Source organism: Oncorhynchus mykiss, chromosome 16, assembly GCF_057628025.1.
Source record: "Oncorhynchus mykiss isolate SJ-2025 chromosome 16, ASM5762802v1, whole genome shotgun sequence".
Classification (NCBI taxonomy): domain Eukaryota; kingdom Metazoa; phylum Chordata; class Actinopteri; order Salmoniformes; family Salmonidae; genus Oncorhynchus; species Oncorhynchus mykiss.
In genome coordinates, this window is record NC_143037.1 from 23239880 (window position 1) to 23255748 (window position 15869).

Genomic DNA, 15869 nt, shown 5'->3' on the forward strand with positions numbered 1-15869 from the left:
GCATTAAATATCATTATTTGTCACGTTTCCACACACAATACCCCTTAAAATGTCAGTGTAAACATGTTTTTAAAAATGTTGATGAATTCATAAGAAATAAAAAGCTGACATCTATTGAGTCAAGTCTTCAATCCTTTTCTAATGGAAAGCAAGTTCAGGAGTAAACAGTTGCTTAACAAGTCAATTAAAAAGTTGCTTAACGGGATTTTTTAAGTGATTAACTAATCTCTGTACCCCACATATACAATTATCTGTAAGGTACCTCAGTCGAGCAGTGAATTTCAAACACAGATTCAACCACAAAGACCAGGGAGGTTTTCCAATGTCTTGCAGAAGAGCACCTATTGGTAGACTAAAAAAATAAAAGCTGACATTGACCATCCCATTGAGCATGGTGAACAGTGAAGAGGCGACTCCGGGATGCTTGCCTTCTAGGCAGAGTTCCTCTGTCTAGTGTCTGTGTTATTTTGCCCATCTTGATCTTTTCTTTTTATTGGCCAGTCTGAGATATGGCTTTTTCTTTGCAACTCTGCCTAGAAAGCCAGCATCCTGGAGTCGCCTCTTCACTGTTGACGTTGAGACTGGCGTTTTGCGGGTACTATTTAATGAAGCTGCCAGTTGGGGACTTGTGAGGCATCTGTTTCTCAAACTAGACACTCTAATGTACTTGTCCTCTTGCTCAGTTGTGCGCCGGGGCCTCCCACTTCTCTTTCTATCCTGGTTAGAGACAGTTTGCACTGTTCTGTGAAGGGAGTAGTACACAGCTTTGTACGAGATCTTAAGTTTCTTGGCAATTTCTCACATAGAATAGCCTTAATTTCTCAGAACAAGAATAGACTGACGAGTTTCAGAAGAAAGTACTTTGTTTCTGGACATTTTGAGCCTGTAATCGAACCCACAAATGCTGATGCTCCAGATACTCAACTAGTCTAAAGGCCAGTTTTATTGCTTCTTTAAATCAGAACAACACTTTTGAGCTGTGCTAACATAATTGCAAAAGGGTTTTCTAATGATCAATTAACCTTTTAAAATGATAAACTTGGATTAGCTAACACAACGTGCTATTGGAACACAGGAGTGATGGTTGCTGATAATAGGCCTCTGTACGGCTATGAAAATATTCCATTAAAAATCAGTCGTTTTCAGCAACAATAGTCACTTACAACATTAACAATGTCTACACTGTATTTCTGATCAATTTAATGTTATTTTAATTTATTTCAAAAACAAGGACATTTCTAAGTCTATCATTTCTAAAACTTTTGAATGGTAGCGTATGTGCGGAAAGAAAATCTATTTAATACATTTTGAATTCAGGCTGTAACACAACCAAATGTGGAATAAGTCAAAAGGGTATGAATACTTTCTGAAGGCACTATTATTATTATATTATTATGATGATCATTGCATTGTTGGGAAAGAGCTCTAAAGGTATGAATTTCACTGTACTGTTTTACACCTGTTGGACATGGTGAACAAACTTTGAAATACACACACACACACAATGGTCAGTTCAGAGAGAGCCCCCTGACAAACACCATACCGAAATACAGGGTGTCAATTCTGTTGAACACTCCATCAAAAAGGAGTGTTTACACAGTTGTAACCATAAACTAAAGCCTTGACATTAGACCTGGGAGTTGTCAGGTCTTGAGCAAGGTTACACATAAGTGCGGCGAGCCACCCCCACTACATAACAAATGTCTGAAGCCGTCATGATAGTGAAGTTGTTTTTTAGGTGGGTCAAAAACAACATTATTTCACATCGCAATGTGTAAGCTAAACATGCATAGCTTGCTTACCTAAAAATATTTATGTTCCTTGATGCATGTCCTTTCATATTTGACCAAATTGGATATTCAAAAGGAATGACGTGTTGTCGTTTGTCCACAGGCTCGTCCTACTACAACAATGTGCGGCCGCTAGCCTATCCCGACGCTGACGCTGTGCTCATCTGTTTCGACATCAGCCGCCCCGAGACACTGGACAGTGTGCTGAAGAAGGTCAGTGAGCTACGAAGCAAAGCCACATGTCTGTGCTACAGTTCAATAAAATATCATATAAAACAGGATTCGCCAACTGGCGGCCCGAATTTGAACAGTGGGTGGTGGTTTTATTTGGCCCCCCAATGTTTCAGAGCATTGATTTTTTTTCTCTCTTCATTGTTGGACATAAAAGACTGTAAAAACAACAGGAAATCAGCTCCAAGTGATTTTAATTTTGTAAATCTACTCCGACAGGTGATCGTATACAAATGTTAGCAAGATTTGAAATTATTGAGATTCTTATTATTGTTTTACATTTTCGGCTCCGATATTCAAACCAGCAACCTTTCGGTTACAGGCCCAAAGCTCTAACCTCGAGGCTACGTAGTTGATGATTCCTTATCTCAAATTATCTTATAGCTCCTTTTAGAACAGTAAGGACCACATATAAAAGAGACACTGCCTGTGAGAACAACGTAGCCGAGACAAGAATGAACAAATATATATATATATTTTTTTAAAGCATGCAGGCTCATCATAGACCCTTAGGTAATGTTCCACCGAGGGCTAGAAGCTAATGTTATGGTCTTTTTGAGGTCATTTTCTCACAAAATGAACACAAAATGAGGTGTAATCCATCCATTGTCCCAGCCTTCTTCTTCTTCAAAAAAAGATGCATTTACTTAATAATAAGAGGGAGAAGTTTGACATTGTTTCCCAAAGTCCTAGCCTCTGTGGTTTCTAATTGGTGGAACTCTCTGGTGGAAGTCTTTCTTTGAGCCACACCATTTGGGACCTACAGATCTACACGTTTTGTTTGAACGACAAAGATTTTGTTGTTTATAGTGTATAGCGAACATCAGTTGTGTGGGCAAGGAATGCCTTTGACTGGGTGGAGTGGACATTCCTAATGTCAAGCCCATCGCTCACCCATGACATCATCAGCATCGCCATTCAGAGATAAAATACCCCACTCTTTGAGTCACGAGACAAAACCGACGGAGGGGGCGGGGGTACCCCAAAATTCTGATAGAGGTCCACTTGGGGCTCTTGAGGGCTCACTTGACCTGTGACCCTAAATAGATGCCTTGTTAATCTCTTGCCAACAGGCCACGGGTGGGCGTTGAATACACCCGTCTCACAATAGTCCTCCAGAATTGGGCTCTTGACCCCCTGTGATATTTCAATTGCCAAGTGCTTCTATTTGACATAGTGGTCAAATCTTTCATACCACTGAAGCCAAACAAAAGCTGTCCCAACAATAAATTCCACTCAAGTGTTAAAAGGAAAACTATGATGCAAAATGCATCACACCGGCTGTATTTCTGTAAAGTTATACACCTTGAAAACTTGACTGCTGGCATGCAAATGCTTTTGTGACTATATCAACAATGGACTAATGAAGCAAATACCAAAATATCATTGTTTTGGATAGAATTTTCCTTTAAGTATTACAATGTTAAAGACATTTGGTTTGGTACTTTTGTACACTTTTTAGCCAGTAGTTCTGAAAGTAGCACTTACGAGCCAAAAGTGGTCTCCGAAAACTGCGTACTACGTTACATATGTGCACCACTTCCTTGCGCTCGCTCTCTGCTGTGTCCACTGAGCCTTTGGGCCCGCCCTGCAACCTCATTGGATAATGCTGGGCCAACAGTGGCTTTCAAACTAGGGATTTCGTGGCTAATTGAGGTGAAACAGTAATTCTGCTCATAGATTATGCCTGTATGAACTTCACATTGACACATCCAGCCCAAAGCAGGAGGTTTAGAAAATACTTTCATAGTTGCCAAAGTACCAGAGCATGTCTAAGTGACAAGTGTTAAGTGAGGACACATGGTATCAGTGATTTTGTATTACTAATCAGTGATTCTGTCTTGTCACTGTAAAGCTTTCCTGCTTTCTTCACACATCATTTCTGTGTGACCTCAAACCTTCCTCTGTATCTGGCAACATCCTTCTATCTCTGCCATTCTTTCTTTCCTCTAAACTCTACCCCCTTGTCCTCCCCTCCCTCCCTGTGGGATCCTATGATGGGATCGGTTTTCCCACGGAGAAAATGGAGCCCAATTCCCATTCTGTTCCCTTCTCCCCGAAGTGTGCCCTTGTTAATTTCCCCTCACTAATCTAATGCTTTTGTATCTTTGAGAGGGGGGGGGGGGACGGGGACAGGGGGGGAATGAACACTTTGGGTGAGAAGGGGGGAGAATCGAAAAAGCAACTGGAGACTCTTGTGAGTATGATGTGGCAGCTGTCGCACCCAGTCCTCAGGCTTCCTCCCAGACCTCAGTACAGTACAGATCATCTTGTATCTCCCATAGTCACACACACACACACACACACACGGGGGCTAGAAACAAAGACACTATCCAACTAGCATATATAATACATGCTGCTTATGTAATAGACCTGTTGGCCGTGTGTGCTGTAATCTCCTGTTTGATCAACCAGTGGCTCAGCTGTACTGCTACCGGGAATCAGAGAATGTTATTGAAGCAGAGCATAGGCCTAGATTTGATTTAAATGTTATTGAAGCAAAGAACACATGTTAAGGGTAATAATGTAATACATGGAATGAGATACACACTGGTCAGACATTTTCCTACTGGCCTTGGGAACATGTCCTAATAGTTACGTAATAAGGAAATACTGCCTACGTTTCCGTTTTCAGGCAAAACATTTACTGGGAATGAGGAAGTGAAACTACCGTTAGAGGGGCTTCAAGTGCAATTTGTAAAATGTTATCTTCAGTACATATCATTGTTGCGCATCACCAATCATTTCTGTCGTTAACCATTCTCATCCTTCGAAATGAAAATGGACAATTCACTCTGCTCTTTGTCTGTTATTCACTCTCTGTTGTTTGGCTTTGCCTAACCTTATATACTGAACAAAAATATATACGCAACATGTAAAGTGTTGGTCCCATGTTTCATGAACTGAAATAAAAGATCCCAGAAATGTTCCATATGCACAAAAAGCTTATTTCTCTCAAATTTTATGCACAAATGTTTTACATCCCTGTTAGTGAGCATTTCTCATTTTCCAAGATAATCCATCCACCTGACTGGTGTGGCATATCAAGAAGCCGATTACACAGCATGATCATTACACAGGTGCACCTTGTGCTGGGGACAATAAAAGTCCACTTTAAAATGAGCAGTTGTGTCACACAACACAATGCTTGCAATTGGCATGCTGACAGCAGAGCTGTTGCCAGATAATTTAATGTTAATTTCTCCACCATAAGCTGCCTCCAACATTGTTTTAGAGAATTTGTCAGTACGTCTAACTGGCCTCACAACCGCAGACCACGTTGATGCCGTTGTGTGGGTGAGCGGTTTGCTGATGTCAATGTTGTGAGCAGAGTGCCCCGTGGTGGCGGTGGGGTTATGGTATGGGCAGGCATAAGCTACGGACTATGAAAAAAAATAGCATTTTATCGATGGCAAATTGAATGCACAAAAATATCGTGACGAGATCATGAGGCCCATTTTTTTTTATGGTATCTGTGACCAACAGATGCATATCTGTATTGCCAATCATGTGAAATCCATAGATTAGGGCCTATTGAGTTTATTTCAATTGACAAATTTCCTCATATGAACTGCAACTCAGTGAGATCAATTAAATTGTTGAACGTTGCGTTTATATTTCTATTCAGTATATAAAACACAATGACCGTGCCTCTTGGCCCTTGTGACTTGTCTAGGTCTTCACCAGTACGTCTTCAACAGAAAGCCCTTATCCAAGACAACAGCACATGATGACTAACACTAATGAACAGAGCCCATAATCACGTGGACGGTCGTCTACAAGAAAGGCATTGTTTGTATTGAGTAGAAACAGAGAGGTATCATTCAACGGATAATGTGAAGCGATATTGTAAGCAGTCAAGAGATATAGGGTGAGTGAGACAGAGAGACAGACCAGCACAGACAGTAGGGAGAATAGCTACCCAGTACAGAGTGTGACATGTCGACATTGAGACTTGTCTGCTTCATAATGTGTGTTGTTATTCTTTCTGATGGAACTCTAAGGGAGTGTTGTCTGGATGTGGTTGTGGTTACTGAAGCTGTGAGCTCATAGCGGACAGAACTCGTGCTCCGTTCAATTCTTCAGTTGTCATGTGGCAACTTGTTCCAATGGACAGTGTGTTATTTCAATGGCCATTGAGTTATTGTAGTGATAACATATCCATACAATGTAAATAACATTAACTGAACGAGATAAACATATATTTTCTCCAAGTTTCATATATTTAAAATAGATTTGTTTTGGATATTGGTGCTCACCTGTTACGCTCGGTTCTGACTAGTTTCTTCCTCTTGCTCCACAGTGGCAGGGGGAGACGCAGGAGTTCTGTCCTAACGCCAAGGTGATATTGGTGGGCTGTAAGCTGGACATGCGTACGGACCTCAACGTGCTGAGAGAGCTGTCCAAACTCCGACTCATCCCCGTCACTCATGAACAGGTCAGGACTGACTGTTTCTCACGACTGAGCCAATCCATGCCAAGCTGTACTGGTCTGGTAACGCACCCATTGTAGTCCCTGGAACTGTGCTGGAAGGACAATGTGAAAGGAAAATATCATAGCAAGCAGTACGCTTTAGCCGAGGGTGTTATGAAAAATGTGTGGCGATGCCAGTAGCTGTTCACTTGTGAACTGCGATGGAATAACACCTTCAGAACATTGTCGTTAGCATGACATAGTAACACCTGTCAAAACAGGTCAAATAAAACGCGAGGCTATTTCTTGGCAGAACTTTCGCTAGGAACTATGAGTACGTTGGGGACTATGGCGTCCCAAATGGGGTCCCTATGGGTCCTGATAAAAAGGGAATAGGGTAGCATTTGGGATGTAGCCAATGTGATAATGTGACACACTGTTCTGGAAACATTGCTCTACTTTTGTATATATATATTTTTTATATATTTTTGTTCACTGCTCTTACCTACATTATGCCTGTTGTTTCTCTCCTCTTTGGGTTGGTCGTCAGTAAAGATGTAGAGCTGTTCTCAGGTGTGTGCCCAGTGTAAGCAGATAGACACACCTGGCATGGTTAAAGCAAAAACAGACATGCCTCTACGGTATAAACTTGTTGATATGTACCGGTCCACACTGTGTAAACATGTGTGCACAACTGCTCTTTCACAGCTCACACACACACGCAAGAGCTCGTGCACACACAAAGCTACGGCACAGACATTTGCATGGCTCAGACTATCTGTGATGCCCTAATGCAGACATTCTATTAGCTATGGCAAAACACCTAAAAGCACCTAAACTCAGCAAAAAAAGAAACGTCCTCTTACTGTCAACTGTGTTTATTTTCAGCAAACTTAACATGTGTTAATATTTGTATGAACATAACAAGATTCAACAACAGACATAAACTGAACAATTTCCACAGACATGTGACTAACAGAAATTGAATAATAATTTCTGTTAGTCACGTCTGTGGAAATGGTAATTTCCGGACTATAAGCCGGTACTTTATTCCCACGCTTTGAACCTCGCGGTTTATACAATGACGCGGCTAATTTATGGATTTTTCCCGCTTTCACAAGATTCATGCCGCCAAAAAACTGAGCACCGTCACATAATGTGACGTAAATCAAGCGCGCTCAAACTTCCCATCATTCTGATTGCGGTAGTAATTTTGTCACCCTCATCATGGCAAAGACACGGAGGAATGCATATGATGCAGCTTTCAAGTTGAAGGCGATCGATCTGGCTGTTGGAAAAGGAAATAGAGCTGCTGCACGGGAGCTTGGCCTTAATGAGTCGATGATAAGACGTTGGAAACAGCAGCGTGAGGAACTGACTCAGTGCAAAAAGACAACAAAAGCTTTTAGAGGGAAGAAAAGCAGATGGCCCAAAGTATTTGCAGCCACTCGACATCAGTGTAAATCGTGCATTTAAGGTGGCGCTCCTTGTTCAGTGGGAGGCTTGTTCAGTGGGATTGCAATTTATTGCCCTGGCCACATCTGCAGTCCTCATGCCTCCTTGCAGCATGCCTAAGGCACGTTCACACAGATGAGCAGGGACCCTGGGCATCTTTCTTTTGGTGTTTTTCAGAGTCAGTAGAAAGGCCTCTTTAGTGTCCTAAGTTTTCATAACTGTGACCTTAATTGCCTACCGTCTATAAGAGGTTAATGTCTTAATGACCGTTCCACAGGTGCTTGTTCATTAATTGTTTATGGGTCCTTGAACAAGCATGGGAAACAGTGTTTAAACCCTTTACAATGAAGATCTGTGAAGTTATTTGGATTAAAAAAAAAAATATGTCCACTTCTACTAGCTACTGTTCTCAGAGCGTTCATGTAACATAGCATTAACATTCTGATATGTTCCAATACATAAAACTCTAACTCGGCATAGAGGTAAACTAAAACACACTTTTTTGTACTGAGGGCACCTACTGTGCATTAACATAACTGTATGTCCTAATATGTACACAGTATTCCAGTTCTGAAAATGCCATTTAGTTCAAATAGTTTCTCAAATATGAAAGCATACAGTATAGAGCCTAAAATAGTTGATACCAGGGAGTGAGACAAACACTAAGTGGAACAATTTAATTGTTTTGTTTCAATGTCCTCCGGCAATAACAGAGAGGGACGGACTGACGGACTCGGGAGGCTGTGAATTTTAATGGCCTATTTTCATGTTAATGTTATTTACGAGTTGACAATTCTTTAAACACTAAGTCACATCCCTATTTTCTCCAGAGAGGAGCTTGGGAAGAAATGTCCTTGGCATGCCAGTCAATTACAGCAGAGTAGACACACGACGGGAAACAGTAACAACGCAGACATCAAACTGCTTATGAAACCATTACTAAGATCATGAAAAACAACTACCAAAAAAACAAATGTAATCATGAAACCAATTTCATTGAGCAAACCCAATTGAGTTGCCAATCAGGAGGGACCGGTTATCAGGTTACGTTAATGTCACTTTGCTCGATTTCCTCAGTCTTAACTGAAGCTCCTCAAAGCACTGAGCTCAGAAATCGCTCGCTGTCCTCAAAGAGCCTCGATCAAAGGGCACCGCTGCCTGTAATGCAAATCAACTGCCAGCAATTTAAGATTTACAACTTGCTGTCCAATTCAATCCCAAAGGAATCCGCTCGTCACAAGGGTGAATCGTGGATGAACCCGACGACTTCTGCCATAATCTGCTTAGGGTCTAAGCAGAGACTTAAATGTTGCCCGTTTCCTTCTGTATGAATGAATTCTCACAACGAACATATTGCAGAGATATAATAATCAAAATACTGCTGTGTGTCTGGCTGGGGATTGTTCCCTCACTGAATGGAACATGGCATGTATTCTACCAAGTGACGTGATGACGTGGAGAGGATCTGTGTCTGCATCACGTACTCTCACTACTAGTGTCCCCCAGGGCTAAGGTCTAGGCCCTCTCCTCTTCTCTCTATACACCAAGTGACTCAGCTCCGTCATGTCCTCACATGCTCTCTCCTATCATTGTTATGCCGATGACACTCAACTACTTTTCGCCTTCCCCCCTTCTGACACCCAGGTGGTGACGCGCATCTTTGCGTGCCTGGAAAGTATCTCAGCTTGGAATGTCGGTCCATCACCTCAAGCTCAACAAGACGGAGCTGCTCTTCCTCACGTGGAAAGCCCGCCCGCTCCGAGACCTTTCCATCACGGTTGTCAACTACACGGTGTCCCCCTCCCAGAGTGCAAAGAACCTTGGCAACACTCTTGTCATCCTCTGCAAACATCAAAGCAGTGACTCGCTCCTGCAGGTTCATCCTTACAACATCCGTAGAGTACGACCCTACCTCACACAGGAAATGGCACAGGTCTTAATCCAGGCACTTGTCATTTCCTGTCTGGACTACAGAAACTCGCTGTTGGCTGGTTTCCCCATTTGTGCCTTCAAACCCCTACAACTAATCCAGAATGTTGCAGCCCACCAAGTTCTCCCATGTCACCTCGCTCATCCGGACATTCCACTGGCTTCCAGTTGAAGCTCGCATCCACTACAAGACCATGGTACTTGCCTATGGAGCAGCAAGAGGAACTGCCCCTCCCTACCTTCAGGCTATGCTGAAACTCTACACCCCAGCTCCCGACTGGCACACCGGTCTAAGGCACTGCATCTCAGTGCAAGAGGCGTCACTACAGTCCCTGGTTTGAATCCAGGCTGTATCATATCCGGCTGTGATTGGGAGTCCCATAGGGCGACGCACAATTGGCCCAGCGTCATCCAGGTTTGGCCGGGGTAGGCCATCATTGTAAATAAGAATTTGTTCTGAACTGACTTAGTTAAAAGATGTAAAAACCTGAACGTTCTGCCACCTCTGGTCCCTTGGCTCCCACTCAGCCCAGTCCAAGCTCTTCTCTGTCCTGGCACACCAATGGTGAAACCAAAGCTAGAAGAGCTGAGTCCCTACCCATCTTCCGAAAACATCTGAAACCCTACCTCTTCAAGAAGCCTTTCGTGAACTATACATTTTTCCCCCTCACTAGCTCTGACTTTGCTTATGGCTCCTTTATTGAGGAAAAATGTACTTACTATGACTGTGATATGTGGTTGTCCTACCTAGCTATCTTAAGATGAATACAGTCACTCTGGATAAGAACGTATGCTAAATGACAAATTAAAATGTTATCATCACTTAAATCAGTGATTGGCGTTGTAACCAAATGAGGGGGAGAAGGAGAGAGAGAGACCTAGTGACCCAACTAATCTCTCAGAGATAATGGGCCCATTCCAGGTGGTCTTTCTTTGTGGAGCACATCTCAGAAGATCGCTTTATCATACCAATGCGTTCCTGAGACGTTAAACACTGTGAGATCTGAATCGGTGCAGCAAGACACTAATAAAGATGACCTGGAACGCAACAAGGGTCTACATAGACCAGAGCGACACGTTTATGTGACTAGATGGGATTTATTAAAATGAGCAGTATGGAACATACATAGATTTTTATCTGCATCGTTGTAGGCATTGAATCCCATAAAAAATATATATCACAAATGTTTTATTGTCACATATACCAGATAGGTGCAATGGATGTTTTGTATTACAGGGCCAGCCATAGTAGTACAGCACCCCTGGTGCAAATTAGGGTTAAGTGCCTTGCTCAAGGGCGTACCGGCGACCTTTCGGTTATTGGCCCAGTGTTCTAACCACTAGGCTACCTGCCACCCGTAAAATAAGTCATGAAATATGCCCTGTGTGTTTGAATCCACATTCTCTCTACCTCATATTAATTCACTCTCTCTTCCTATAAACCTCCACTCTCTTGTGTTCTCACCCTTGTCAAAAGTGTCAATTCTAATTTCTTAACGTGACTCTTCATCTCTCTCCATCTCCAGGGCACTACCCTGGCGAGGCAGATCGGCGCCGTGGCCTACACAGAGTGCACGTCTAAGTACTCGGAGAACAGCGTCCGCGATGTCTTCCACGTCACCACCCTGACCTCGGTAACGCGCCTCCACCGGCCCCAGCTAAAACGCAGCGGCTCACGCCGCGGCCTCAAGCGGGTCTCCCAGCAACCGCCCCGGACTGAGGTTCTGGAGCACCCCCCCGCCATGAGAAAGAACCGGGCCAAGAGCTGTGTGCTCATGTAGGGGTCAGACTAGCCAGACTGTACCAACTGACCCAAACGATGTACAAAAGAGACAATGTATATTATAAATGTACTTTATTTATTGGTTGAAATTTTTTGGCCGCTGCAAATTAATGCAGGTCATTGCAGCGATGATGACGATTTTTCTTTTTAAACCATCAACCTGTGGAGAGAGAACAACGGAGAAACGGACAAAAACGTGGATTTGTTGGCTATAGGAAGAGAGTGAGAGAGAAAATGAGGGGATGGAGGGGATGAATGAGGTCATGAAAAAAAGGAATGAAGCGGTTGGGAAAACTCAGACGAGCCAATTGTAATGAGATTGTCCTGGAATTATTTTCTATTCTGTCCTGTCTTGTCCTGAGATGGCATTTTATGTAAGTGTTTAACTAAACGAAGCACAAAAAGATGCACACAAAGTGTACCGACTTAAATGTCAGGGAATGATATTATTATTCCATCTGAGACAACGAGATGAAGCTTAACAAACCAAGGTTTCGTGCCCTGAGCGACAAAAAAAACAAAAAAACAATGGGCCAACGTGACACACATTTTCTAAACCCACAAGTGCTTTGGAGAGGGAAAAAACGTAACAAATCACTGACACCACATAACATTGATGTGTTACTGAAAATTAACATTTCGTATTTGAACAATTACTTTTGAGGGAAATATCAGAAGGAAAACGGTTATGACACAGTTTTTGCTATATGTCTTGCTGTATGTGTGATGCTGAAATAAAGTAACTTTCTCTGCTAAATGAAGAGAATTCAACCCTGGTTTTATTATTTGTTAACATGACTCTAATCCATCCAGCTCCCTCAGGATCTAAAAGACACAGAGACCAGAAACATACATTGTTTTGAATAAGTGAGATAAAGAATTAGATTTGGTACCATGAAAATACCCAACCCACAACATTGCCTTAATGTTAACTTCAAGTTGTTGGCCTTAACATGCTATTGCTACATAGCCAGCCATGTATAAACCACATAACACTGACAATGTCATCTTTTCTCACAATAGCTGATACACAGGTAACTGCCAAAATAAAGGAAACACCAACATAGTGCCTTAATAGGCCGTTGGGCCACCACGAGCCGCCAGAACAGCTTCAATGAATCTACAAGTGTATGGAACTCTATTGGAGGGATGTGGCACCATTCTTCCATGAGAAATTCCATAATTTTGTGTTTTTGTTGATGGTGGTGGAAAACACTGTCTCAGGCACCTCTCCAGAATCTCCTATGTGTTCAATTGTGTTGAGATCTGGTGACTGACACACAATGCTCATTTGAGACCCCTCTTTCAAACCCACTGAGATCTCAGAGTACATGACCCTAAGCATTATGGGACGTTAATTGCTTAATTAACTCAGGAACCACACCTGTGTGGAAGCATTTGCTTTCAATATATGTTGCATCCTTCATTTACTCACGTGTTTCCTTTATTTTGGCAGTTACTTGTATTTGATTCAGTCAACCAGAACTGAAATACTAGAATTCCAGCTTTGAAACATCGAGTTACTCTCAAAGTCAAAAAGCCTTGTCCAGAAAAGGAGGCCAACAACAGTATAGCACATCCAGTTAAGTTCTAGGGCTTCAATCTAAACTATTGTTCTATCGTAACATTACACATATAGATTGGTGCCTAGTCAGTAGACTTGAGCCCTCTAGTGTGACATTTTCTAGTGCTCACAGCTCACCACAGTTTCTCCTCCTAAATCCTTCCCCCACCTTTCTCCCTCCATGCAGTGGAGCCCCCCCAGCAAGTTACCGCCTCTGTGAGCAGTGTCATTTCACAAAGTGACAGTTCACAGCGTCACCGCGATGTCTCCATGCGGCTTGGAGTGTGAGGTCGCGCGGTGCGCCCAAGGCAAGGCCAGTGTTGGCCTCCAGTCACAGAGACTTACTCTGGTATTGCAAGCCATGGTCTTGTGTCACGGTCTAAGCTTTCACCAGAGCTTTTAATAAACCCATTTTGGGCCACACTTGTGCATATACAGTGTTTTGTTGATCCTTTTTTAATGTGTTTGTCATTGGAGTGAGCGCAGTGTTTGGCAAGTGGCTTTAGACAAAGATATTTCTGTTTTCGTGACTACATTCTACTCCATAACCTAAAGCTAGTCAATCAACTACAACACACTGTCCACTCTGCAACCCAGAACTAGTCAGCTCCAACACATTCTACTCCCTAACGCAGTACTAGTAGGTTCTAGTTCATCAGTACTAGTCAGCTCCAAAACCTTCAATAACATAATACTAGTAAACTCCATCATCTAATTATTCACCCTAGAGCTACTGTTTACACTAATGCAGTCATCAACCCCTTGCCTGAACCTTCAGCAAACATTCAGATGACAAACTTCCATTCTGTCTGCCCTCACCTTGTTGTCTTGTCCCTTTCCTTTACCCCAAGGCTAGTGGCCATGTTTAGCAAACACTCACCCCATCTCCTCTTCTCCTTGCTGCTCCTCTTTGTCCTCTATGTGACTCTACTTGATCCGCCTGAAGCGGCTAGTGTTCCTACAGCGTGGACCACAGCCTGTTCACAATTGTGTCATTGGGGTCAATGCCATTCGAATTCCAGTCACTTCAGCAACAGCATTGCACTCATCTGGGTCGGGCTTAGGAGAGAAAACAAAAGAAAATGGTCAGAAACTGAGTGAAACAAGGTTTCTGAACTTGTGCAATGATAACTAAATGCTTGGCTTTCGTTTTACACTGCGAAATGTTTTGCTACAGTGCACCCAAATGAATACCACCCTGGATGAAATGTGTGTAACATAGGCCAACTGGTTTGCATGAGTTTGTTGAATCACCTGCCAGCTCTGTCTAATGTGCGGGGGGGGGATCAACCTCCAGTCAGTGACCCTCATTAGGATGTGTTTGCTCATTGGCTTAGAAACAGCTCTTTGGCCGGCTTACCTTCGTTAGGGCCTTGTGGCTCGCACCTCTAGCATGCCTCTTGTTGGTCTCAGCTTCGACACACTCACCCAAAAACCACGAGGCCAGTTCAGTTCTACCTCCTCTGTCACCTCCACCCTGTGAATCACTGTCCATGTACAGACAACAAAAAATCTGTCGTTCTGCCCCTAAACAAGGAAGTTAACCCACTGTTCCCCACTGTTAATGTGATTAGTAATTCATTTGCGTTTGTCCCTCAGGTTTAAGGTCAACCCTGTAACATGAACTGAACACTCGTTTTAAGAGTTAAACTATTCCCTTGGAAAGAATTTCTAAAGAAACATTGAACATCTAATAGTTACCCATACTGCAGATAGACTAGAAATGTTTTAAACCTATCAGTCCCAAGTCAAATCAGACTATGAGTCCGATTTTCATGTATCTGCTTGGCAAGCCCTCATATTTAGTCTCACATTGAAGCGTGTTACCGTTTTATTTTCAGGACAACTAGGACTACAGGTAAAATGTAAACCAATTTGACATAAAAAGTTACATTCACGAGTTTAATTGACAAATGTCACTAACAATGAGATCCGCCAAATAAAAACCTTGTAAAAAAGGCATACTGTAAGCATAAACATGAGACAGAACCAATGATGGTGGATAAAGGAAGATGTCTTACTCAGGCTGTTTACCATTGGAAAAAAACGGTCACACATACATTATACACACACCAAGTTGTCAACATGCCCCACAGGACTGAGCACCAGACTGCGTGTCTGTGTACGTATGTAACAGTATAACTTTAGACCTTCCCCTCGCCCATACCCGGGCTCGAACCAGGGACCTCTGCACACATCAACAACTGACACCCACGAAACATCGTTACCCATCGCTCCACAAAGGCCGCGGACTACTACTTCAAGGTCTCAGAGCAAGTGACGTCACCGATTGAAACGCTATTTAGTGCGCACCACCGCTAACTAAGCTAGTCGTTTCACATCCGTTACACTCACCCCCCTTTTGACCTTCCTCCTTTTCCGCAGCAACCAGTGATCCGGGTCACGGCACTAGTGTAACAGATGTATAATGTTTTCTCAAAATAAATCACTTCGGCCAGTGGTCCCAGTTGAGCATGTATTTCTGTTGTTAAATGGGAAACGTTAGTTGTGCAGGGCTTAACGGTATTGATGGCTGTCGATGGCAAAATCCCCTGCATCACATTTTCATACTGGGCGAACAAAATACAAAAATACAATACAAAATATAACATGTGTAAATACCTGTTGTTAAATGGGAAACAGCACGTTAGTTGTGCAGGGCTTAACGGTATTGATGGCTGTCGATGGCAAAATCTGTAGCAT

General features: G+C 42.8%; 1 protein-coding gene and 1 long non-coding RNA gene across 5 annotated transcripts in view; one reads left to right on the forward strand and one right to left on the reverse strand.

Moving 5' to 3' along the window:
* The window catches only part of LOC110491671 (rho-related GTP-binding protein RhoN), a 52068-nt gene extending 39709 nt beyond the window's left edge, over positions 1-12359 (forward strand). The window contains exons 3-5 of one of the 2 annotated variants that reach the window (XM_021565293.3): positions 1894-2003; positions 6325-6459; positions 11346-12359. In XM_021565293.3, coding sequence (XP_021420968.1) covers positions 1894-2003; positions 6325-6459; positions 11346-11600 — 500 coding nt within the window. In that variant the 3' untranslated portion in view covers positions 11601-12359. The remainder of the gene's footprint in view (positions 1-1893; positions 2004-6324; positions 6460-11345) is intronic. The other variant, XM_036946560.2, reaches the window with a different exon arrangement.
* Positions 1-15869, reverse strand: part of LOC110491672 (uncharacterized) — a 29188-nt gene extending 13319 nt beyond the window's left edge. Inside the window, exons 1-6 of one of the 3 annotated variants that reach the window (XR_016487179.1) lie at positions 15789-15861; positions 15522-15648; positions 14527-14653; positions 14047-14225; positions 6941-7039; positions 6281-6548 (exon numbers count right to left, since the gene is read on the reverse strand). This is a non-coding gene — a long non-coding RNA (uncharacterized LOC110491672). Of the gene's footprint in view, positions 1-6280; positions 6549-6940; positions 7040-14046; positions 14226-14526; positions 14654-15521; positions 15742-15788 lie in introns of those variants that run through there. The other 2 variants (XR_016487180.1, XR_005036481.2) reach the window with 2 other exon arrangements.